We start from the raw sequence: 26,514 nt of genomic DNA on the forward strand, positions 1-26,514 counted from the left end.
GAATAAGTGGAGATGAAAGAGCCTGTTCTCTATGGACAGTGTTTCCCAAAGAAAAATAGTGTTTTTTTCTGTGGAGGTGCCTGAAAAGATTTCTACTTCTATTGTCATATTTGCATAAATAAGTAATGCTTTGATGAAACAAATAAATTCAGATTTGTTGCAAAAATTGATCAGATAATGTAGTAATGTAGAGAACAGAGTGCTTGCATTCATTACCCATCGTAATGAAACACATTCAATAGATTTTATATGTCTTGCACTGCTAAAATAGAGACTGTTTACATAAAATGATAACTACTAAAATATATGAAATACATTCAACAACGTGATGCCTAGAACTTGCCAAGAAGAACATGTACTAATTCCTATCCACCTCCATTGTTACCTTAAGAGCAGCTCTCTCCATAGCAACTGAAAACTTTTCAAGGCAGCAATAAACTAATCCTCTCCAGCTTCCAGAGCACCATCAAGGAATTTTAAAAACCTTGGACTTCCAGCAGCTAAATACTTCTGAGGATTCAGAAGGCCACAAAGCTAGATACACAAGCATTCTTTTTCCCTACAGAAGGTAAGAAAATAATGTTTAGAAATAAATGCATCCTCGTAACACATTCCTAACTGCTAATGGTAAAATATATCTAAACACCAAAAGGTTTTCTAACATCTAAAAACATACTAATCTTTATCTGTGTAAATGCCAATTTGAATTCAGCAGTTATTTTTTCATTTTAAACACTCTGTTAACAGAGTTTCGTTTAAAGTAAGACACACAAGTATCATATGGCAGTTAAAAGAAGCTGAACTTATGTGTGGTTGTTTAACATATGTGCATTATTAGCTGAAAAATGCATGTCACTGCCAGCATCTGCTTGTCAATAAAATGAAAACCTTTTTGTGGAAAACAGAAGTGAAACTCTTTTATGTTTCTTACACTTTGATATTGAGATAGATTATTGTTAAAGCAGAGCTGATGTTATATTGTGAAGTATAGTGACAAGACAGATTTACAGTACAAAATGTCTTTTGCATCTAGAGTAAGCAAGTTAAGCTTGTTGCTTCTGGGATGTTTGTCTTGTTTATTCACTGAGTTCTGTGAATGAAATTATGGTGTCAGTTTTGTAACTCTTTCATCTGGTCATAACATATCACTGATTTTTAAGTATGTCATGTTCATTCTTTTTTTGTGTTGTGTAGTTGGAGTTTGGTAATGTTTGTTAATAAAGTGTTTTGAAAATAAAACCTGCTCTGTATCATTGCTGTGTAACATAATTACTACACATTTCTAGCAGAATCAGACTAGTAATATTTATTTACATCTATTTTTGCTACTAAAAACCTGTCTCATAATGGAATGAAAGTGAAAGCTATGGTATTTTCCTGTTCTTACTGAAGAGAATTATTAGTGAATGCAATAACATAATACTGAAATGAAAACCATACACTTAACTTTTATGAGGAGGGAAGGGCACTTTGAGCAACCTCTTGTTGGTAATTCTACAGAAGTTTTAAGGCCATGGTTGTCTTAGTTTCCTGCTGTTCTGGGCTGTAAAGCCCTTACAGGCTCCCTGTTGTTCAAAAACAGCTTGTCACTGCAAATCAGCTTAGCCGACCAATTAATAAATCCTTTCAAACATATTGCGTTCACACTAATTAAAGGGTTGGGGTTTTTTTCCCCTTTACTATTCAGATTCCTCAGGTTTGAAGTTTAAGCTGTGAAGTGCAAACAACAACCCAACATTCAGTGCAGATCACGCGCTGCAGGAAAAGGAGATGTGTTTTCTGACCAAGCGTCCAGCTCTTGGGGTGGTATGTTCTGCTTTCATATTCAGCGTGCTCACTGCTGAAGGACAGCCCAGGGAAGAGCAAGGGCAGGATGGCAGTTATGCTCCCGGCCGAGGCTATCTGATGGAAGTTTTACGCGTTCTTTCAGCTGACAACAATGAGCTCCACATGAACCACTCACGAGAACTGGTCAAAATGTTACTGGAGAGAGCTGAGTGTCCACAGCGGCTTTATGGCATGCAAGAGGATTGTAACCTGGTTAGTGCTTCAATTAATGAGGGATGTCTTTACAGGATCATCGGTTCATTCTAAAATTATTTATTAGAGTGATACTCTTCTGAATACAAAACCTAAGCATGTAAAAAGCTTGTTATTGCAGAAAAGAAATTGTCCCTGATTTAATAATTTCATTCTTAACTATTAATATCTATTGTTTGAGCTCATGAAGAGATATTCCAAACATGACAGGCATTCCTCTAGAAGCTCCATGCTTCAGTCACATGACACTAATAATTTTCCTTTAAAAGATATCAACTGTTTCTTTTGCAACAAAGATTTTTGTGCTTACCCTGATGTAACTATAAAAGCATGAGCTTGAATTTGGGACACGGAGGATTTCCACTGCGGAAATGCATAGGTAAAAGTTGGGGACCAGTTCTGGAACTTCAGTTTTGTTCTGGATTTTAGTTCATAAAAATAAAATCCAGAAAGATTTGTCTAAGATTTATGTACCAGTTTAGTGAAATATTCAAGATTTGGAGAAGGCTTTTGGTAAGAAGTTCAATTAAAGGAAAATCAAAGGCAGAACGATGAATCTACAAATCCAAACTGAAACTGGAAGCAGTCCAGGGTACAACTTCACAGAAGTTTTCATTGTCTAGATGAGTTGAGAGTATTTTCAAAACTGATTCCCGATTTGACAAAGAAAGGAACAAGTATAAGAACATCATAGACTATAGCAGGACAGAAAATGTTAAGTGAGCAACTTAGCTGAAAGGGATTACGAAGGGCTGGGTGAGTCTTTGGTTAACGTTACTCTAGCTCTGGCATTGTTCAGTGACCTACATACACCAGAGTGTCACTTTATATCAGAATTATGAGGATAGTCATAAAGGTGAATGCTTTCACAACATACTCTTCTTGGCACTTTGCTAAGCCAATGAATCAAGATCTTTTTCTCCTGTGCAGCAGACAACTACTCACTTAATTGGCCCTTTCTGCACAGGTTCCCATTTTTCATACTAGCCTCAAAATGAAATTTCATACATAAATTATGTAGGTTCCTGTTATTCATCAAATAGGTAATTTTTATGAAGGAGATTGTGCAGTTTTTGTCTTCGCACATCTGTGTAATGCATATGTACCAGATATAAAACCAGATCAAAAGCTGAGAATGTATTCATCAGTAATATGTAGAGAGTCCTTCTAAACTTCACAAAACAAGAGCGTAGGCATTCTTGTTCTCCCTCTTTGTTTTGCTTCTCTGGATTGCCATATTTTTTTCTTTTTATTTGTGGAGAGTATGCCCTGTCTTTAGATGGAAGTAATCTAAGTGAAATTAGCTGGGTCTTACTTTAGTCAGGACTTCTACTCTGTTTAGACTTCATCTTGGAATTTTTCCTGTGGGAAGAATTTGAATTCACCATTTGCAGTAGTTCTCAGCGTTGGCTGAGTCAGTAACACTGCACACATCCTGCACTACTGGTGCCACATGAACACTGTTTTCTGCACAAAATCAGTAAGAGAGAGGCGGCATCTTCAGTCCCATTCAGCACTGTGCTGAAATCTTGCAAGATTATTTAATAAGATATCAAAACAGCAAAGCTGTGCAAGAAACAGTACCTTCAAGTTCATCAAAATGTGAAACAGAATGCCCCACCTTAGCTTGGCATTTTCTTTCCCATACTTGTTGGGAATAACTAATTGATTTCAGACTCAACATTCCTTTCTAAATCCAGTCATACCACATGAATTTGTTTTCAGATTTTTTTTTCCATTTTTTAATGATATCTCCAGGGGGTATCTAAAAGCAGTGAAGTTTAACATCATTTTAGACTCTTTTTTGGTTTGTTGTTACATATTGGCCCCGAGACTCCTTCAGTGGAGGCTAGCAGCTATTGAATGACATTTGACAGTTCCTTATCTCCTAAGCACACAAAATTAATATATTTCTTGCAATGGTAAGATAATTTTTTCTAACCTTTGGCCTTTTAAACAAAAGACACTCAGGGTTCAGTGTCCAGATTCAAAGTTGGCCTCTTTTTTATAGCAACTAAACATTTCTAAACCAAGGTGATGCAGTCAATTGTGCCTCTAAAATATTAATAACAGCCAAATAACCAGTGATGAACAAATTTATGTCCTCTTGATATCTCCCCAAGGGTCACTCTGTATGGGCTACCGACATATTACGAAGTAGCTGCATCTTTTACAATGCACCTGCTTCCTTCCCATCAGCAATCTCCTTTTCAGTCAGCTTTCTTACAAGAGCAAACAGCTGCCTCGCTGGTTGTAATTTATCCTCACTGGGTTTTGAACTCTTATAGAAGTCTCTAAAAATGTTCCACTACATGCAGTATGTTTATTGTACTACTACTGAGTGTTTGAAAAGGCTGATTGACTAACTTTTGGTCTTTTGGGACAGAAACCAGAATAGCTATATTCCTCCTAGCACAAGTACTAATACTCAGAGACATGCACTCAAAAAAGAATTGTAGATCTTGTTAGACAATGTAGGCAGGGCACAGTGGGTCATGCTGTAACCTACTTTATTTACAAGTATAAATATTTCATTGGGAAATTACCATCCACAGTCCTCTTTTTCTTTTTTTTTTTTTTTTAGATTGAATATTTGGGATAATTTTTGTTAGAATTATTTCTATTAAAAAGTAGCAGCTCTCTCAATTCCTCCAAGGAATATTGGCTCCTGAACATGACAATGTGTGTTTGATTCTACTCAGCTTCCGTGCAGGAAAATAAACTGACATACAAGCTGACTTATACCAACCAATGCATCATGCTTGTAGCCACAAACAATTTAGTCTGACAAACTATGTTCTGTCTGGATTAATTAACTTATTAGATAGTAGTTTAGATCCTCCCTTTGTACCTTTATGTGCTGTAGTTTCTTCTCTGTAATGTATAGTCCGTCTGCTCTACCATAATGATTGAGATTAGCTGGCACTCCTATAACATGCTTAGAAAAGAGCCAGTTGGAAAACAAAACAAAACAAAACAAAACCTAAAACCAGACCAACCAACAACAACAACAACAACAACAAAAAAACCAACAACCAAAACCAAACAAAAAAACCCACAAAACCAAAACAAAACAATAATAAGAAACAAAACAAAGTTTAAAAAAAAACACACACACACACAAAAACGCAGCTACACAATGGATGACGATAGTTAGACTATCTCTTCAAGAAACATTATTTTTTTTTCTCGAATTCAGTATCTTCTTTTCCATAGCCTGAAATAGAGCTCTATTAATCTTCTGATCTAATTTTAAAGATTAACTTTTACTTGCACTGGCAAAAGTTTCTGTAAAGGCTCTTTGTATCAATAAAAATGAGATTTTATATATATGCATATATAGAAAACCCTGTGCTCAGATATAAAGCCTCAGAGGGTGAATATATCATTTCAGTCCATCTTGAAATGCATTTGGAGGACTAAATGGTGTTGAGACCTTGTGCTGGGTCTATACACTGAACCAAATTGTTCCAGTTAACAGAATCCATTGAGAAAAAATTAAAATAGTTGTATGATTGCAGGGTAAATTAGGTCTCTTCTCAGTGCATTGAATATGATATAACTTCTGTTTACACACCCTGAACTAACTATGGTCCCGATATGGACTTTGTCTAATAACACAGACACATATAGAACACACAGGTGAAAATAGGGTAGCCCTCGACTCTGTCTAATATATTTATAACCTGAAATAGATTCTGTTGAAGTTAGTGGAAGACTTTCAATTCTCTACAATTATTGAACAGAGTTAGTCCTGTTTTGTAGTAAATCTTAAATCCCTTGGACACTTGACGTTTCTTAAAAACAGAAGGAGCTCTGGAAAATCAAACAAAAAAACCACACAAAACCAAACAAAACAACAATGAAAAAAATCAAGCCATAGTGTAATCTTGCAGCCATATGACTACAATGAATTACCTGCACCCTCCTCCTGCTGATCCATTAGCCTGTATCTGTAGTGGCATAGGTTTTATCCCTTAAATACCAGAGTTGAATTCTCCTGTTCTCATCTCTAATTGTATTTGCAGATGACTTGCAATGTTGAATTTCCATTTATTCTTATTTTTTCACAGTGCCTTGAACCAGATGCTTTGTTAATAGTAGCTGGTGGAGATTTAGAAGACCATCTTAGTGAAGAAGTATTTGAGAGAATTTCTCTTATTCTTCTCTACTACATTCTTCATCATAGAGATGTGTGTTCTTCAGAACTCAGCTTGAATAATAAGGATTATAAATTTTACTTACAGAGTATGCTTAGTTTAAGACATGATGAAGACTGTTATTATTTTTCACGGAATGAAACTGAAGATATTTTGGCTGCAGTAAGGCAACATTTTAAAACTTCTGAAACCCAGGTAAAGAAAACATAAGTAAAAATATCTTCATATTTATTACTGATAGAATGCCTTTAAGCTAGTTCACACAGTGTCTCGGTATCATGGTCCTCCAGAAAACTGGTAAACAACAATGCGAGAGCACAGGCTGAATATCAGTCTTTTGTTGTACATGCTGTTTAATACCAACCTTCTCCTTGACTTGCTTTTAGCATCTGCTCCCTAGCACTTTCACAGGGTCCACTGAGACATGGCTGGGCAGACAGCACATATTAGGGACCTTTCTCAAGAGGTAATTCAGATGCAGTTCCCCTGTTTAGGGCAGATGGAAAAGGGTATAGCTGTGTAGACACAAGATCTTGGACTAGGCTTCAGAGACAGAATGTACTTTCTCATTTAGTATAGATATCCTAGCAGTGACTGTATTTAGATGGTAGAAAGCAGAATAGTTACAAAACTGATCTGTCTGTATAGCAGAAATGATGAATCATTTTGCTGTGATGAGATCCTTGCCAGGCCCTGCACTTCCATGTCCATCCAAAGCAGGGTGGAATAAGGAGTCCGTCCAATGATATGACAGCTTCCTCACATACATTTGTGAGTAATTATCTTCCAGCATGGATATGTCTTATAGAAAAAGTGATACAAAAAAAAAAAGAAAAAAAAAGAAAAGGAAAGGAAAGGAAAGGAAAGGAAAGGGAAAAAAGAAAAGAAAAAGAAGAAGAATATTGAGTATACTCAGCTAAAAACATCCTTTTAAAATCAGGAAACACACAGCGAGTTTTTTCACCACCGTTTATTATTCCTTATTTCAAGTAGGATATATACAATAATAGAATAATATTCTAGAATTCACAATCTAAAGAAAAACTGTTTTCCTTGCCATGGGCAATAAAATAAGTTTTGCCAGATTAGATAACTCCTAAAGTACAGGTTGACCTACTGGGAGAAGCCCTTTATATCTGTTCATCATATAAAGTTAAATCTGGTTTCTTGCAAAGTTTGCATTGTTCTTTTTCATTTCATTAGATTTAAATTTACAGCATACTGTAGTAGGTTTTCCTGTGCAAACAGAAGACAGCCAGGAGTCCTGTCTGTGCAGCAGAATGCTGAGGGCCTCCAGTTCCTCTTTCTGTGTTTTGTGTTATCATTTCCCGTCATAAATTATTCATTGACCAGTACTTTTGGTTCTGAGTCCTGGTGAACGTTCTGACTTCCAAGAACTCCAATGGTATCTGGGCAACTGTAAAGAGGCATCGGTGGGTATTTGGCATGTCAAGATAGAATAACAATGCATAAAGTGCTTGACTGTGTGGTCTGTTTGTTTATGCTGGCAGTAGAATCAGTTGTTAAGCCTGTTCAGTAACTGAGACTTCACCACTCACTGACATAAGGGAAAAGAGGAGTTTTTGTAATGAAAGGTACTCAAAACATTATGGACTATCTAATGCTTAGAATCACAACACCTGAGTTATGGAAAAGGGCCAATGTTGCAGGTAGTAATATCAGAAAAGAATTTTTAGTGGCTCTTTATATTTTTTGTTTCACAGAAAATAACTTCTTCACAGTCATAGCAGCTAATATATTACCTTAAATGAGAGGTGAAATTTCGGGTTGTGGAAATGCAAATGTGTAAAGGATGGATGGGAAAAAAAATGCCAGCCTCCTTTCTGTAGTGTTTAAGGCATATATATGGAGAGATGAGTATGTCTAAAATAAGTAACTGTTGTACTGGCTCACCTAGTTGACCTTTCAATTTAGTTAACAAGAGTGAGAGACAAACTTAAATAATTTTTGCCAAATTTTCCTTGTTTCTCTCAAATCTCAACTATTTGCAGTGAAAATAAACATGAAAGGCAGAAATGGAAGAAAACAGGGATAAGTTTCCAGGTAACTGAGGGAGCTGTACCCTGCTCCCTCACTTCAGACCCACACACAGGGCTGTGCACGACTGACTGCAGCTCCCATTTGCTCACCCAGCAGGGAAGTCACCCATTCTCTGCAGAATTATGTCTGTCCAGATTGTCCCCAGATAACTGCCCCATAATAAATTATTCATCCCATTTAAAAGATGGGGAACTAAAAATATGAAGAGAATTCTTTCTGAATTTTGAGACGAAGAGTTAAAATCTGTATTGAGTCATTCTCTTGTGCTTTAACAAAACTTCCTCCCTTTTCTGCCACTTTCTAGAAGTAGATGTAGATGCAATTGAGGAGGATGCAGGAATGGTAGAAACAGCATAAAAACAACACTAAGCAAAAATCACCTGAATGAAGGACTGTACTTCTCCCTTGTCAGATACTGAGTAAAATTTCAGGCTTTTTTATTCTATGTCTGTTGTCATGAAAATGTCCTGTGCTTTGCATTTGCTGTCCTGCTGTCAATTACAGCTTTAATCTTGATATTTTTTCTACCCTGTCTATCTCTGAAAGTGTTCTCTCCAGTTTCTCCTCCTGTCACTCTGATTATTTAAATGGAGGTGACCAGGGCTGTCTTCATGGTGTTTTCTCCTCATGTTTCAGTGTGTTGATGTGAGTACTCTGGAGAAAAATGCTGATATAATGGGCAGAGATGGTGCTGATGAAAACACACTTCCACGCCTGGCTGCTTTAATCATTACTCTGGCTCTCCAAGGAGTCTGTATGGGGAAAGCAAGTTTGCCCTCCCCAGAATTCTTTATAAAATATATTTTCAATTCTCTAAACAGTACCACTGAGCTCCAAGTGGCCGGTAAGCTATTTATTTGTCTCTGGTTGCCTTTTGCAACACACATTTGATATAAACTGTCTTTAAATGCCTAAAGGACATTTTGCATTTCATTTTAGATTTAAGTAGTGTCTTCTAAATTTAAAAACAAAGTTTGAAAAAAACTCCTTATTTTGATATTCTCTGAGAGGTATAAAACAAATTGTTATTGTGATTAGTAAATGTGTACCATCACATTAATTTATGACCTAATTGCTCAGCACAGTTTGGACTACCCACGAGAGCTCTGAGAGTGGCAATCTAGCTGTGGGAGCAGAGTTCACAAGGGCCTAGTTTATCTTGCCTCTTTTTGCAGATCCAGACACATTGCAAGACTCATTTAGGGGTTGATGGGAAATTCAGATCAGACACCTTAGTCACTCACACCTCAGTGCAGACATACCTCCAGAAGAGATGAAATAGAGGCAGGCCACTCTGTTTTGACCAAATGCTCTGATATCTGCCTAATGTACCCAAAAACATCTTTATAACTTGTGCTTGCCGACCCAGCTTCTGATCTTATTCTAGACTCAGAGGCTGGGTACTATGCAAAGTTCATTTATCCTTCAGGAGCTCTGTTGCTCGATGTATCAAAAATGCTACTTGGCCAGAAATAATTAGAAGTATAGGAAAGTTCTAAGTGGTCAAAAAATTGAAAAGGAAAAACACAAGTGTTGAACTCACAGCAGCTGCTGTTAAGTTCTGTAAAAGACTGTGCATGCTTAGCAATGTAAAAAATAAAACCATCGGGGCCAACTGTGGATTTAGAAGGTTATTGTAAGACATTTCCTTGTTTGTGGTAACTGCTAACAGCAACACTTTATAAGCTTTCCAAAGCACTTTTTTAAAAGTTACATTAAGTATAGGTTAAAGCAACTTGAAGAGTTGAATTAAGCATAGCTAAAAACATTTTTACTACCCTTAGGTTACAGAGAGGTGCACTGAATGACACAAAATAATAATAACAATAACAATAACAACAACAACAACAACAACAACAACAATAATAATAATAATAATAATAAACAAAATCCTCAGCCTTACATTTGGACTCCTAGATCATACTTGCATAAACTGGTTTTGCAGCAAAACCCTTCCTTTAAAATTCCCAAGCCAGATCTTCTGAAGTAATTGACTCACAAGGATGGATGAAGCCATCTGGGCACAGTGCTACTAAATAGCTATAAATGGTGAAATCCAGGCCCAGTAGAGACAATAGCAAGACTTTTTGGTTAGTGGAGTTAGGGTGTCATTCAGAGAAACAAAAAAATAAACAGTTTATTACAGAGGGAGTGTATTTTAAGCCTAAGCTAATTAAATCATCCCTTTAAATTTATTTTAATTCTTAATAGTGACTGGAGGAAAGTGCAAAGAACTGGAAGCATAAAAAAAAAAAAAAGGAAATAGAGTTGGCTACATTAGAAAACAAATCTAGCTTTAGCTCTGTTCAGATCTGTTTGCTCAATAGAAAGAAAGCAGACAAACATCTTATCACAAGCCTTTTTTGTAAGACTTGCCATGAGGAATATATCATTTGCTTTTTCTGAATATGATATTAAAAAATAAAGAATTATTACATGGGAAAGTTCTTAATCATTGATCTAACTTCCTTTAAAATTAATTTGTGAACTGCCTTTGTTTCCAATGGACAAACTCAGGTTTACCAAAACGATCACTATGGTTTCGAATTGAAAATGCAGGGGTGGAGGAAGAGAATAAATAAGATAGGATAGAACATGCCCCCTCATATAGCCAAACATTTCAACAGCAGGCACACCCATTGCACCTAGGTTATCTCGTGGGACAGATCCGTGCAGTGTCTCAGGTTTGGATTAGGAATTCTGGCTCCCTCTTTCCCACTTCAGGGAAACTTCTGTAAACAAGCATGCTTACAGATTAGCAATTTAACCAACCAAGAGGGAAAATCAGCTGCCCTGTGTTCTGCTTTTGCAGTGCGAAGGGCAGGGCAGCATCCTGAAGACTGTGTACAGGACACCCTATAAAGGTTCTGTCTTCCTGGTCTTTCTGCACTATCCAAATACCATTGTGCCTTGGCATGTTGTTCCATTTACACAGGAAAATTTGAAGAATAATAAAGCTATTCAACAGTAATTTGTAGATAAATCGGACAGCGATCGACGATTAAATGCACGATGAATTGCCTTCCAGTCAAATCTGTTTCCCTCTGTGTTAGTCATAGGGAAAACATCTGAGTGTGGTACTGTAAAGGCTGAGTATGTTGGTGTCTTGAACTTCTAGAGCTGTTAAGCAGAAATTGCCTACAGTACCAAACTGATGAGAGAAAGAAGTATAAAAATGAGGAGTTGAATTAATGCTAAAAATAACAAAACTTGAGCAATTACTTTTGGGTTTATCTTTTTAAATGTGTGCTTTCCCATAATAACATATCTTTTTTTTTTTCTTTTTTCTTTTTTTTCTAATGAATTACTAGAACTAGAACAACTACTAAATGTGCTTACAGTCAAAAAGACCTGCACTGTAAACGGTCAGTTCCACAGTCACAAAAGACGACGTTATGGTATGGCAATCAGAGATACTGGAAACAGAAATATTACAGTCAAGAAAAACCATCCAAAAGGAGACTATCTGAAAGGTTATTTTGAAGATGGTGAAAAGAACACAGATTGGGACCAGGTTAATTTATTTTCATGTTATTATAATATTAGTCACAGATTTTCAGTGATGAAAGTACGAATTGTTTTGCAAACACTGCGTTATTTGAGGTAAAGTTTATTAATTTCAAAAAGTCATGTAGATACTGATAAGAATAGATTTTTATGTGTTTATCTTTGTTTAAGTATTAATTGGGTGAAGAACTTTATGGATGTTGAACATGTGATTTACGTAGCAGGGAAGAGCTAACAGACTGGTTAGTGTTACATGGAATCAGGTGTTTCTTCACGACACGGAGGACTGTAGTACCATGGCTTCAATGTTTTCATTGTTGTTCTGTACCAAGGAAAAGTGTAAATGAAGGTTTCTACATAAGTTGTTTTTAAAAGGCTTCTGTAAACTGAAGGGTAGGCACTTCCTAAGAGTTTTCATAGCCATCTATGGAGTCCAGGAGCCTCTTTTAGAAAGTATTGAGTCTGTAAGACAGAACTTCAGCTACTACCCAGTATCCTCTTTGAGGGCTTTGAAGGACAGTGACTCACTGCAGGTGATTTTATCCTTATTCCTAACTATTTGAAAATAAATAATTTTTGGTTGTATCAATGATGAAGATGGTAACTGACTTCCATCCTTTAGACTGGAAGATATTGCTTAGATAAAAAAGAAGACTTTGAAGTATATACTTTGTATGTATTTTGATGTGTACATTTGAAATATATACTTCAAATAACATGTTTCTATTGTTCTCAGTTCTTTACAATTTAATTTAACTCACAGACAATTTTTCTTCTCCATTTAGGAGAATAAGGGATGGCAATTGGCTTTTTCTGTGTGGTCATTTTATGATGTGGAACGGAGAAAAATGGAATCTTGTTAAATACCATTCTGATATACATTAATCTATGTAATTTTACTGCATTTGGAATACATACTTTATCAATACATTTATTTCTTTCCAGCTGGCCACAAAAGAATCATGCTGATGAGCATTGTGAGGCATTTAGTGAGGTCTCAAAATAATTTTAAATGAAGGTCATTTTAAATGTGTTTCAAATTAATTTAAAATTTATGAAGGACAGAAATCAGTAGTGATATTATCTGTACAAGAAGTAAAACTGTTCTCCAGCAATAGAAGAATTTATAAATCACAGTTTTTGATTTCTTTAACCTCTGAGACTAGCTGTAACTCAAAAGATAAGTGTGCAGGGGAGCTATCTGAGGCCTGGGAGTCAAATTGAGAGCCAAATATTCTGTATAAATGAAAAAAAAATCACAAAGAAACATCTGGAGAGAAGATAATTTATCATCTCTATTAATTCCTAGTTTCTCAGTTTTATTCCATTCCTCTTTCTTTCTAGTTGTGTCTTTTTTCTTTGACATATCATTGCATTAGAAAGCTTTGTGTTTCAGTGTTGTGTTGCTAATTTTGTCTCCTGCTTTCTGCACAGATCTATGATAGCCATTGTGCTCCATTAGTAACAGATGCTGCTACATATGAGGCATCGACTCATCTATGGCCTATGTTTGCTAACTACATTAAGATCTGTAATTTGATTTAATGATAGGAATTATATTTTGAAACATTACCACAGAAAAAGGTCACTGCTTTCTTTTTAAGTCATCATTGTCTCTATTGATTTTAAAAATGCATATAAATGAACTAAGTAGTAGATGATCTAATAAGAGCAATAATATTAAGTTCCATTAAACTACTTCACAATATCTGTGTTCATTTATTATTCCTCATTAAAGAAACATGGATTTTGGAAACCAAAATCATCCATCCATCCAGTTTTCCATATAAGAATATGCAAATTTGATTTATTAGTTTTCTACAGTATCATCCTGCAGGAGTAAACACATACCTGCTTTACTAATGGAGACTTAGTACTCTGCCTCCTTATGTTAAAAAGTTTCAAAGGCTGAGGCCTGCAGCTGGAACATATGCAGGCCTTCGTGCCTCAACACTTAGAACAACATTTTACTAAATAAACATTAAGACTTTTTTTTATATATGTGTGAACAGTTCATTTTCCAGATGAAATCTTGGGTTTTTTTTGTTTAAAATTCCTGATAATAAAATAACATTAAAATTTTGGTTTATAGTAATCCTGGATCTTGTCTTCTCTATCCTACTTCTCAAAACGGGGCCAACATCAAAGTCAGATCAAGTGTCACAGGCCTGTGTCCAGCTGAATTCTGAATGTCTTCTAAGACAGAGATTCCACAGTCTTTCTGGGAAACCTGTACTAGTGCTTTATCGCCATCATTTTTGTGAGTTTTGTGTGTTGGCTGGATTATTTGTTTATTATTATTATTACAGCAAATAGGAATTTTTGCCTGCTGCAACTAATACTTATTGTCTCTTATTCTTCTGCTGAGAAGACTGTGGCTCTGTTTTCCCTATAATCCCCATTCGGTAGTTGAAGGCTATCTGCTCCCAAGCCTTCTCCAAACTGAACAAACCCAGATTCCTCAGCCTCTCCCTGCATATCATGTGCTGCAGCTCCCTGGCCATCTTGGTGGCCCTCCACTGGACTTCACCTAAGTTGCCAATATCTTTCTTGTACTGCTGGTTATTAAACTGGACGTAGTCATATGTCCCGAGTGGAGGGCAGTAATCTTTTCCCGTTACCCGTTGGCTACACTCTTGCTCGTGCAGCCCGGTATGCAATTAGCCTTCATCTCCACAAGAGCCCACTGGTGACTTATGTTCAAGTTGTCTGCCAGGATCCCGAGGGCTTTTTCTGTAAAGTTACCTTCCAGTCAGTTTTTCCCAGCCTTTATTGATGCACGGGGTTATTCTGTTTGAAGCACAATAAATTTGTCTCTGCTGATCTTCATAAAGGTCCTGTTAGCCTATTTCTTTGGCTTGTCAATATCGATCTAAAGAGCAGCCATGCCCATCAGCATGCTGACCAGTTGTTCCAGTTGAATTTCACCTGTGAATGTTATATGATGGATGCTGTTCCATCACTCTGGTCATTGGTGAAGGCATTAAATAAACCAGCCTCCACACTGATCAGTGAGGAATACTGCACATAACCAGCCTTGAGCTAGACTTCCAACTTGATAGCTCTTTTTGGTGTTCCCTACTTCTAGAGTCAAAACCACTGTCTAGAACAGGCAAACTGAAGGTCTTTTCTAATATGGTAGCTCCTGAATTGTCTTCATGCTCTCCTTCTGCTTGGAAGCAGAACAGACAGGTGGCAGGAACACCTGTTATTCTGATGACTAGAATGTAGTATTCAGAACAAATATATCAGTGCTCAATTCATTCTGTTTCTTAGTGAGCTACAAGGCTTATTTTATTTTACTAACGGATGAACAAAGTGAAGGTGCTAGGTTTTAACTGGGTTATAAAAAAGTAGTTATAATTACAAATATTTTCTTTTAAATAGTAATTTTATTTCAAAAGAAACATAAGCTTTAGTCATTAGAAAAAGAATATTTATGAATTCCTTGATTCTCAGGTGCAGACTAATTTCAATAAAATAAATATATTTTTTTTTTAATTGAATCACAACTAAACTGATGAGATTAAGAAATTTTTAAGATAGCATATTTGATCTGGACTTATTTTTAAAAGTTCTTCCAGAAATTGCAAATAAAACTGTTTTAATGTTAACTGCCTATGTTTTTAATAGAAGTTTCATTCTGGAGATGAAAAAATAAATTCTTCATGAAAATTTTTCAAAACAAAAATGTTCCCAATGTTCATTATTTTAACAAGACATTTCTAACAAGAACAAAAATAATACAATTATGAAGTAATATTTAAACTCAGTTTAGTCTATGTAACATCTAGTTTGCTGACCTTAAAGTGACATGCCGTTGTTAAAAGAATCAAAAAAACTGACCAACTTAGTTCTGTATCTCGCTAAAGATGCAGCACAAGGACAAATTTCAGTACTGCCTTGATACAGGCGGTATCTTACATTAATACCAATATTGTTGCCATTAATGCAATCTTACATGAATAGCTAAGAATATTATTTGTGTTAGCATTAAAATATGTTTGTTAGCACATATAATAAAATATTTATAGGTATTATTATGTCAGATCCTCATAGTGGTAATAGGCTTTGATGAAAATTGTGCTACTTCATCCCAAATGTTCTGATCTTTCTGAGATAAATAGTACTTTCAAGTTTTAATTGGAAAAAATAAATGAATAGAAGTAATTGAAGTAACTAAAGTGATGTAACCAGAAAAGGCTGTATGGAAAACCATTTTTTTCTAGGTTGTATAACCGTGTGTTATTGTAAGATTACGTAGTTAACCTCATCATTAAATGCAGGTATATGCAACATATTCAGTAACTGCACCTACTTTTCTACTTAGGCTTGTTTCTCTGCCAATGAACTTGTGAAGATATTTTTAAAAAATAGTTCTTCCTCCATTTCGAAGGACCACTTCAAGCAAATCAGTCCGGCTATCATTCAACAACTATTAAGTTGTTCGTGTCACCTTCCTGACTCCAAGCAGACTAAGCTGCCACCAACAACTCTGGAAAGTAAGTTATGCTGTTATCAGTAAAGGATTGTGAAAATTCAGAGAAAGGGGTGCAGGGGCTTAGCTTCTGGATATATTTCATTCATTATTGAACTCCAATCAAAATATGATGACATTTATGCACTCTGTAATCTATGCACTCTATAATTTCATAACATACATGTCAGATAATAGTACTATATTGAGAAGTGAGAGGATTCAACTCTCTCAATTTTATGTTGGACAGAATTCTATTTCAATGTGTAAATTGTATATTAAACAGAATTTTATTTCAATGTGTAGGTTTTTAAGCTTTATTTTCTTCATTTCTTAGAGGTTGCTTGGTACAGGCAACAGGTGAGCCATGACAGGTCCTTATCAGTGGGTTGCTGGGGAATAACGGCCAATTTAGGGAAAGTTCCAGCAGGTTTATACTGGAATTATTACATTGCTCTTACATATAGCCTCAAGATTATATCAGCTGGCATTTTATACCATGATGTGACAAATGCTTGATATAGATAAGTTCTGTGTGGATGTTGCTGGTTTTTCATGTTGTGATATTGTACAGCAGAGAGGCTTTGGGCATAGTACTGCAGGAAGAAAAACAACCAGAACATGAGTCATACAGGCAGCAGGACTTGTATGGTAGAACTGGAACAAGATTGTTTCCAGTAGCGGTCGTAGCCCTCACATGCCACAGCTTCTAGGGATTTCTGCCCCATATGTTCTGCTGATTCAGTTTCTCCTGTATCCAATCCCTAGTCCACCCTATAGAAAAAGATGTCTGAATCTAATCTGACCTAAGGGCTTAATGTGTTTCCTGGTTTTGTTTTTACTTTAAACCTGCAGCATCTGGGAAGTTGTGACTAAAGTAGTTGTGCTGGTGTATTATGGGGGGCATTAATTTCTGCTGTGGGATAGAGGGGGCCAGGAATGAGAATATGAATAGGCATCTAACCATAATCACCTGTACCTAGAGCAGTACTTTTAGGCTACTTTATCGTTTCTATGCTACAGTTTACCCAGGTAATATACAAGGTTGAGTGAGACACAGTTGAGTGAGATTCTCCCAAGTCTAAGGCCATCAACCCAATCAATGACATTATAGTGATTTCATAATGGTGAAAGATCTATGTAGATGAGAAAAGATGAATTATTCAAACATGGAATGGAATTAATAAGCCCTTTCTGCATGACTTCATGTGTGACCCATGTGTGACCTAGTGATGTGAGCATAGAGTCACTAGTTTTATTTTCAGTTCTAATTTACTGAGAGGCTGTGCTGTTTTGACCAATCATCAAGGCCTGACCTTCCATAAGTATCTGCTACAGTCTTGTATTTGGATGTGTTGAGCACTTGCAGTGCTATTTCAACTGTGAAACTCTAGGTGACAAATTTAATGTTTTGGTATTAGTTCCTTTATCTGTTTCTCATCAGTGTTTTACCTCCATAGTAAGACTTCATACAGATTAATCAGGATTCATGTTGTGCAAATGTCTGGAAATGTGAGTAGCGTGTAACTGAAGAATTATAAGAGTAACCTTCAAAAATCCCAGGACCTTTGGGAAAAATAGGTTGGTGGTCCTGATGTAGTAACTAAAGGAGAGTATGTCCACAGGAAATTTGTAAACATACTTTGGACCAAACAGTTTATGCTTAGAACCTTAATTAGATGCCTACATTCATCTGAGGTTTTAGGCCTGGGTTTGTTTACTGAGTATGATTTGATTAATAACGTGGTGTGGACACACAGACAGGTGTGGCATGGGATGACGTAGAACAGCAAGCACAAATCTGCTAAGAGGGGAAACAAATACCAACCAGCATTCACTATACAGCTCTGAGTGCCTCTAATTTGCACAATCACAGTCTATTTAGCTCTTTAAGGTCTGACATTTAGATGCACTAGACTGTGTTACTTGTAAAGCCTGATAAAATGCATGTGTTTTAGACTTCCAATTCTGTCATCTATGTCACAAATGACTAGAAAAATCTATGTGGCACAGTGAATCACTTCTCTGTGTACCTCTACAGAGATGTAGCAAAACATAGCCTCAAAAACACATACAAATACAAAAACAAATACACAAATACAAATACTGAATGTTTAAAGGTGCCCTTGTTTTGTTTCCTTTGTTTTTCCCTACAGAATATGGTTACAGCACTGTTGCTGTTTTACTTATTACTATTGGATCTATGTTTGGTACAACCCTCATTTTATTTAACTCCTGTCAAGAAATCTATACACTCATTTTACAGCTATTTGTTGGTTTGGCTGTTGGTACCCTTTCTGGAGATGCATTGCTACACCTTATTCCTCAGGTAGGTAATACACACTTCGTGTGTTTACAATGTTGACATATACACACACACATGCACACACATCCCACAGAAAAGTTTCATTTAAATCTGGCTTACGTATATCTGTTTAAAAATAAGGCTTTCCATGAAATCTGTGGATCAACTACCCAGCATTCCAATTTGTAGTTCAGAGAGAGATTCCAAATAGTAAGAAAGATAAGTCAATGAATTATGAATTCAGGGAAAATAAGGTTCCTATTTTCACAAAAAACTTTTCAGAAAACCAACAAGTCCTGTGCAAGACAGGTTCCTTTTAAATTCTTTCATGAGGCAGAATCTGTAATGCATTTTAGAATAAATTGTTCAAAGGTTGTACAAGGCATCCACAGTCCCCTCCACATGTTGTTCCTGAGAACCATGGGCTACCAGCCTAATTCTGCTGCCTAGAACTGTAAGCAAGTGGGTGCTATTATTTTTACCTAAATAATTAAATAAATTTTAAGGATAGGATAGTGTGGAAAGCAGAACCAAGTTTTCTGTTGTGAATTCATCTATTTTTGACTGAGTCTCCTCTGATATGACAGAATTGTTATGAGTAGACTTCAACTGGTCATTGAAACAGAGCTTCACACCTTCCCTTGAGATTTTGGTCAAAATATTCTTCATACTCAATACATCATCTCTGGAAGCAGAACTGGGGGACAGTGGCCTAAGGAAGGCAATTCTCACTGTATATCAGTCAAATGCATTTCTTTAAGAAACACCTTTTGAATGTGCAAGTATTCTCCTTCAACAGTTTAAAGTGACATATCCAGTAGCCTTTAAAGTGCCCACTTTCAGAGCAAAGGATTTATGGATTATTTTCAACATGAAGCTTACACCTGAAGATGAAGCAATTGACTTTTTAGACATTAAAAATCAATATACTCAAGCCAAAATATACTAAATGTACAGATAAATAAAGGGCAATTTCATAAAACTGTCTCTAAATATAATATTACTTTCAACATTGAGAGATCAAGTGTAGCAGAGACTCCTAACAATTAATTTCATCCACATACTATTCAGCTGATTAGCTTGAAACTAAATTTACATGTAAAAGAGATAGCAAAAGAAAATTTTCAGACTAAATTGAATGCACATATTATGGATTATTGCGGCAAAAATTAAAACTTTGCCATTTTTAAAAACATTTTTCTTTTTTTTAAATTTTCTTTTTTAGACTCTTGGTTTACATAAACATGAAGCACAAGAGGTAGAACATTTCTATGAAGGGAAAGAATATATCTGGAAACTTCTGGGAATAATTGGAGGAATTCATGGGTTTTTTCTGATAGAAAAGTGCTTCTTTCTTTTGGTAACACCACGTGAACAGGTAAAGCTTTGTATAATTTATCCTTTAAAAAATCTCATTTATTTTGAGATTTTACAGTGCATAAAATGTTAAAGTGATTGTGGAAAATAATTACAATTTATATGAGCTAAATGAAGCATTAAAATTGCTTTCCAAAGTGCTCCTACAAGATTGACCTTCATCTTCTGATTTGCTTTGCTCTTTGGATGTTGCATGCTTTATGAACATGTCCCGTATATTTATAACTCAGAAACGAAACAGTTAATTAAATGTGTTCTATAAGGATACTTTGACTAGCACTGGCACAGGTGAAGAGTATGTATCCATAAGGATTAGCAATGACAGTTGTTTACTCTAGGCTCTGTTTGAGGAGGAGGAAGACACAGATGTAAGCACACAATATTTTCCAGAATTCTATCTTGAAATTTCCAAATTGTTTTTTACCCCTTTCTTATGGATCTGAAAATCGAATACGTATGTTGTGGTCAGTAGAACCCCATCTTATATTAATATCTGCTTGTTCACGGCCATGGTTACAGTATTTCTATCACTCTATTTCTGTGTGGCTGGCACCTGAAAATATGATTATGCACAAGGAGATAATGTAACACAAAGTGTGATGGTTCATTAAGCTTCTCAGCTTGGAAGGCTATCTTAAAGTCACTTCAGAAGGCTGAGCCTTTGCTTTTTCTGTTTCATAGACTGTTTAATGACTGGCCCGATTTAGATATGTAGCAACGAGTCCCTATTCCCACTATCTTTGTGTCAGTTGTAAGAATATTATGTGAGATTAGTAGAAAGAGAATATTTTAATTATAGTGATTCTTCATTGTTCAGTAAAAAGCATTCCTTTTTGTTACTTATTTGGAGAGAAGGGCTTTATGATGATCCCATAAATTTTTAAACTTGTTCTACTGAGAGCTAGATGAATTCTAAAATTTAGGATTTACATCCATCTCAGCTTCAATTTTAATCTTCCGTGTTAAAACAGAAGAAGTTTTGTCACTGATTTATCTGATTCACTTTTCACGTGTGTGTGTTTTTTGGTGGTTTGTTTTTTTGGCTTTTGTTTGTTTGTTTTTTTGTTTTTTTAATGAAATAAGCATTGGGAAATGTTTGTACCAATTAAAAATCTTTTTCAATAGGTTTTGTTTTGGAAAAAGTAATTCTTATAAATGCTACATTTTCACAAAAGGATGAGAAAGACTGCACCTGTGTTCATTTGGTTTCAGAACTAATTGCAAAGCATCTTCATTCAGCAGGGCCTTTCTTTAGTTAATGGGCACTGGGGACCTTCCCATGATCTTTCAGTGGAATCTGAATTAAATGAACATTCAGGCAGAGGCAAGTCTACTTCAACCATACAGTTGGTAGGTTATCAGTATAACATACTTCCCTAATTTTATATTCCTCTTCCTCTGTACCACAAAAAATGAACCAAATTAATGTAATAAATCAGTATTATTTTTCAGCCTTCATTGATTCATCCTTTATTACATGATATGATTATCAGGAATCTCTAGATTTAGAAGTTTATAATGAGCTTTTACAGAGATTTTGGACACAGATTTTTGCAATAACTTTTCTGTTTATATCAGATTGAGATAACAATACACTTCCTGTACTACTTCTTGTTGACAAAATTCTTGAAGATTTTCCTCCTCCCTTCTTTTTAAAAACATATCATGTGTAAGAGCAGACTCTCCCATGGGAAAAACTTCAGGATTTTCTACAGTGAGAGTTAAGTGCATAATTAGTGAACAGATGAAATCCTGGACTGTTCTTGGGCATCTTCCACAGATTTGAACAGTAACATAAACAAGCTGGATATCTGGAAATAGTACTTTTACCTATAAGAAGTTACATAAATTTCTGTTGGTCTGTGGAGAGTATCCAGTCAGATATATCTTTGCAAACTAAATTCTCTCATACCTTTTAACCTTTTTTTTCTTTTTCCAATGAATCTCTTTAGCTTGTATGTAGTACCTAGATATGTAGGTTCCTGGTTATTTACATCAGGATCTCCAGAGGTCTTCTATAATGTGAACTCCATTTTGCTAAAGCAGTTGTGATGGGTAAGAGCCTCATGAGCCGTTGTTAATCTCTCAAACACAGTTGGGCAACTCTCAAGTGAAGGCAGAGCAAACAGATGAGTGAAGAATGTTTACTAATTTATGAAGCACGTCATAGCTTCCTGTTCATGATAATGAACGACCTCGTCATTCCTCTCAGATGCAAGATCCCCCTGAAGTTATGTATAGTTCACATGAACTAGCCTGGCTTAGCTAGTTTGTACAAGAGCAGCCAATTTTTCAGAATCATGTGAGTAATAGTAAGACAAACACTGGTCGACTAAGAAAAGCTTATAAATCCTTCAGGTCAGTGATTAGTCTTGCAGTTTTGACTCAGAGTTCAAAGAAGTGGCATGTGAATAAATACATAACAGAAGTGGAACAATTACTGGAATTCATATGACTGGCTGTAATCGTGGAAATTAAGGACTTTTATTTTCCGTTTAAAATGTAGAATTTAAAAAACAAATCCTCTCCCTTTCTTCCTCATGTCTCTACAGCAACATATCCCACATCACAACCAAGGTAATACCAGCCAAGGAACATATCCTGTTTTGCAGCCAGAAGATATCTCTGCTATAATTTTTGGAGTGATGGCTGCAATCCCTGACAAAGAACTCTTTCGTGCTGCTGTTGACTCTTCACTGGCTGCCATAATAGCTTTAATATGATTTTTTGGAAAAAAAAAGAAAAGAAAAGAAAAGAAAAGAAAAGAAAATATAATTATTATAAATTCAGTTTTTCTAGTTTCAAACAGACAAGTTTTTTGGCTTATCTCACCCTCGCACAAATTCCTAGTAATTTCTCTATTCAGAAAACAAAGCCCCAGGGGAGTAGGAGGAGGGAGAGATGCCTCATGTTCTCCATTCTCCTCCCACAGTTGCAGTTTCTGTTAATTAAACATTAGGACTGATGCATCAAATTAACTCTCTAGGATAAGGACAAAGATACTCTTCCTTTCTTCACTTGAAATAAGGGTAAATTTCACTCATCATAGTGGAATGTACTCAGGTGCTGCTGTGGCCAGTCAGTGCTTCCTGATGTCAGGATAAAGCCCTAACTAAAGGCCAAGAGGCAAGGCCCTGAAGAAAGAAAAGGTGTGAAACCTACCTATGATCATCCTTTTTAGTCTTGTGCTTTCACAGAGTAACTGTGAAGAATATGAACTCCAAAGAGACGCTGGTGCCTACATATTTTTTCTTGGAAATTCTATAGGTACCCAATCCAGCAGAAAGCCACAATCATCTGGTCATTACAAGATCAAAAGATAGAATTTGAATTATAATTACCTTTTTAGTCCTGCATTTGGCTCAGATTTTTGTGTATTCAAGCAGAAATATGATTTTGTTGGGTTAGAACAGTGGTTTGAACGTCTTTCGTCCTACCTGAATTAGACTGTAAGCTTTTCTGGGCAAGGAAGATTTCTTTTTTACGTGTTTCTGCAGTACCAATCACACTGCCAGTGTTTAATAAACTATTCGAATGATATCTGTGCAAATAACAGCATCTATTTTTAATACAAAAACCTTGAACTTATTTGAAATTTTCCTGTATTTATAGCAGTAGTTGGAAGAGCCCCTTAACACTGATCCATTATCTTTGCTTTTAACTAGAGAAGCCCAGAAGATTGTGAGTCTGCTGAAGTTCCTCCAGAGAGTAAGGCGATCAGCAAAAAAAGTTAGTATCAATAAAAAGACTAGACAAGCAACAGTAAAAGCCTTCAAATCTAAGATGGAATTGAAAGTGTGAAGCTGGTTTAGCACTGTGTTTGTTGTGTGCTACATCACCACATCTGATGGTGCTTGGCTACATAATGTAGTCACTGCTTGAAGACCTTTTCAGCTGCCAACCCAGTAATTGTGAAGTTCATTAATCTTAAACTGTCCATGCTTTACTGTTTGTTTACTCACTATTGCAAACCATATTTTAAAACCTTTGCTTAAAGGGAAATACTCAAAATTTCATACAAACTAGATTTTTATAATTGTAAACATTGCTTCAGCTTTTATTTCTGAAGATAGTGAAACAATTGTTTTGTTGGCTTACTACACTGGTATAATTCTGCTTCCTTCTTCTCTTATATGGTAAAGCAATAGCCTCTTTAAATCAGTAATAATTTATTACATGTATGGAATTATGGGCTCATGATGGCTTTCAGTTTTATGATAATCTCTTTTCTCCAGAGTGCTTCAAAGTTATCTTATCTTCTCTGTTTTGTTGCTGCTTAGTCCAAAAAATGGGAAAATAGAGCACAAACCAAGCTCTGCCTTTGATTGTACTTGTGTGACCTCAGTGAATTTAGTAGAGTTGCAATCATTCAATTAAGGGAATAACATTTTAATTGAAATCAGTTTATTTACTATAATTGACTCCCCTTAGTTTTGTGATCTCAGATCTCAGGTCATCAGTTTGTTTTATTTAACAATGTCATTATCTTCTTTTGTTTTCTTAAATATTGTTCTTTGTTGTTGTGGACTTCATTTCTGAGGCATTCGAAATCTGGATATCCATGTCTTCAGTTTCACCTATCCAGCAGTACACCATCTGCTGCCAGTTTCAGTGTGACTATCTAGTCCATTTCTAGATGTTTCCATTCTGTTCAATCATCACTACCCACAAACAAACGAAGTTCTAGGGATCTCAATGTTATTTGTTCCAAATAACTAAGTTGAGTGTATAACTAAATTTCGGATAGTTTCTCAGTAACATTCCTTTTTTGGTTAAATTTTTTCCTCATAGATCAGTTTTACCTTTATATTAGAAATCAGTAAGTGAAACCATAGTAGTGAAATGTTTTGTTTCAGAGCTTTTTGTTTGGGTTTTTTTGAGAATGCATACTTTTTAAAGCTTGTATTGTTACAGTTCATATGAATAGCTAAATGCATAAACATACCTGGGTACCTTAGTACTGAGCTAAACTTTAAGGTGTTATTTTTTGTTTGTTGCTTTTTTTTTCCCCAAACGAAATGGAATCTGCCTCTCTAAGACTGAAGCCTGACATTTCCAGAAATGCCAAACTTCACTGTAAATGCATGTCAAGGACAGCGAGAGGAGTCAGCCACCTCACATAGCCAGTGAATAACTCAGAAAGCAAGAAGCTGAGGGAAGAAAAATATGTCTCACTGGCCCTCTCCTCATTTGTCCACAGTTGTTCTATCAATATCTGAAAAGATCAAACAGTAGCATTTTATATTTGGTATACTCAGTGAGACTTTTCATTAACTAGAAATATTTTTGCTGTATGAGTAATGGAAACATTGGAAAAAATATCTATTTATGGATAAATGCTTGCTTTAAACTCTTATTCAAAGCTTAAAAAGCATAATCTATGGTGGAACTCCTGCACCCAATAGCTTCATGAAAATTAGAGAAGAGAATTTGCTATGAGTTCCGATCCCCTATTTAAGCATGGAAAATTATGAAAAATAAATGTAGGATTGTTTAAGAAGAAGAGGCTTTGTGGAAACAAGGTAATAAGTTAATAGCTAGTAGTTCCTATTGCAGCGATATAATGAAGTGAGATAATTGCTAGTAACGAAGTTGCTTTAAAATAGGCTAAAGGTAAATTGAAATAAATATTCAGATTTGTTTATATATGCATCTTCTTAACTTTCAGTCAAGTAAATTCAAAGAACTTACATTTGCAATTGCTCCATAATGTTAACCTGATTCCCATGTTATATTACAGCCAATACACTGGAGTGAGCTCTAGTAACCATGGTACATCTCCTGTAACAATCAGATACTTGAATAAGCCAGTGCTCATTAAAAATCATTATCCTAATGTAATGCAGCAATTTATTATTTCTACATAACTCAAGCTCTGCACTATTGATCATAAAATGCCCATAATGTTTAGAAAGAACTGTACAAACTGGGGACATCCATGTCTGGCTCTGTAAACTGGCAGGAAAATTTAACAAGTCTGCCAATTTCTGAACCCACAGAGCTCCCAGGCAACTAGGGAGGATTTTCTGAATACAGCTGTTAGGCTTTTATGTGCTGTGTGTTTTTTTATAACAGTCTGAAGACTTCAGTTCCAGCCAGTTTCTGTAAGAAAAACATCTCCCCCATCTCTATAAAATGGTCAGATCTCGAAAAACATACTGAAGTGAAACCTTGTAATAACTGTATTCAGACAGTTTTGTGCAGCTCCACATTAGCTCCTTAGACTGTTATATTATGTTTCTGTGGGGCCATCAAAAGTCAGGAAAATACATTATGTTTAAAGTCCAAATCATGACCCTAATTCTTCAGGCATAAAAGCAACCCTTTGCAAAGTGTTCTGTCTATGCTGTGTAGAGGGAAGCTGGATGAGTTTCCTGAAAGGCATTGTGAGGTCCTGCTCAGAAGACTGTGGATAAAATGGGTGGAACAAAGTATAGGATAGGGGAGCCAATTTTATATTGTTAAGCCTATACATTGAGCCCAAATATGGAGTCTCACTGCTACTTGTAGTGAGAGATAAAATACCTCCCTATGAATTCATTCAGCACCCTACATGGCTGTCTGACTTACAAGTTGGGGGTAGAGAC

General features: G+C 35.8%; 1 protein-coding gene across 1 annotated transcript in view; it reads left to right on the forward strand.

Moving 5' to 3' along the window:
• Positions 1 to 1,770: 1,770 nt before the first annotated feature.
• SLC39A12 (solute carrier family 39 member 12) overlaps positions 1,771 to 26,514 on the forward strand; it is a gene marked incomplete at both ends in the record, with an annotated part of 31,391 nt that continues 6,647 nt past the window's right edge. The window contains 9 exons of the mRNA XM_080340505.1: positions 1,771 to 2,040; positions 6,114 to 6,395; positions 8,898 to 9,105; positions 11,573 to 11,775; positions 16,099 to 16,270; positions 18,402 to 18,574; positions 19,776 to 19,928; positions 21,170 to 21,277; positions 23,593 to 23,656. Coding sequence (XP_080196631.1) covers positions 1,771 to 2,040; positions 6,114 to 6,395; positions 8,898 to 9,105; positions 11,573 to 11,775; positions 16,099 to 16,270; positions 18,402 to 18,574; positions 19,776 to 19,928; positions 21,170 to 21,277; positions 23,593 to 23,656 — 1,633 coding nt within the window. The remainder of the gene's footprint in view (positions 2,041 to 6,113; positions 6,396 to 8,897; positions 9,106 to 11,572; positions 11,776 to 16,098; positions 16,271 to 18,401; positions 18,575 to 19,775; positions 19,929 to 21,169; positions 21,278 to 23,592; positions 23,657 to 26,514) is intronic.

The sequence above is a fragment of the Nesoenas mayeri genome (genome assembly GCF_963082525.1).
Source record: "Nesoenas mayeri genome assembly, chromosome: 2".
NCBI classification, from domain to species: domain Eukaryota; kingdom Metazoa; phylum Chordata; class Aves; order Columbiformes; family Columbidae; genus Nesoenas; species Nesoenas mayeri.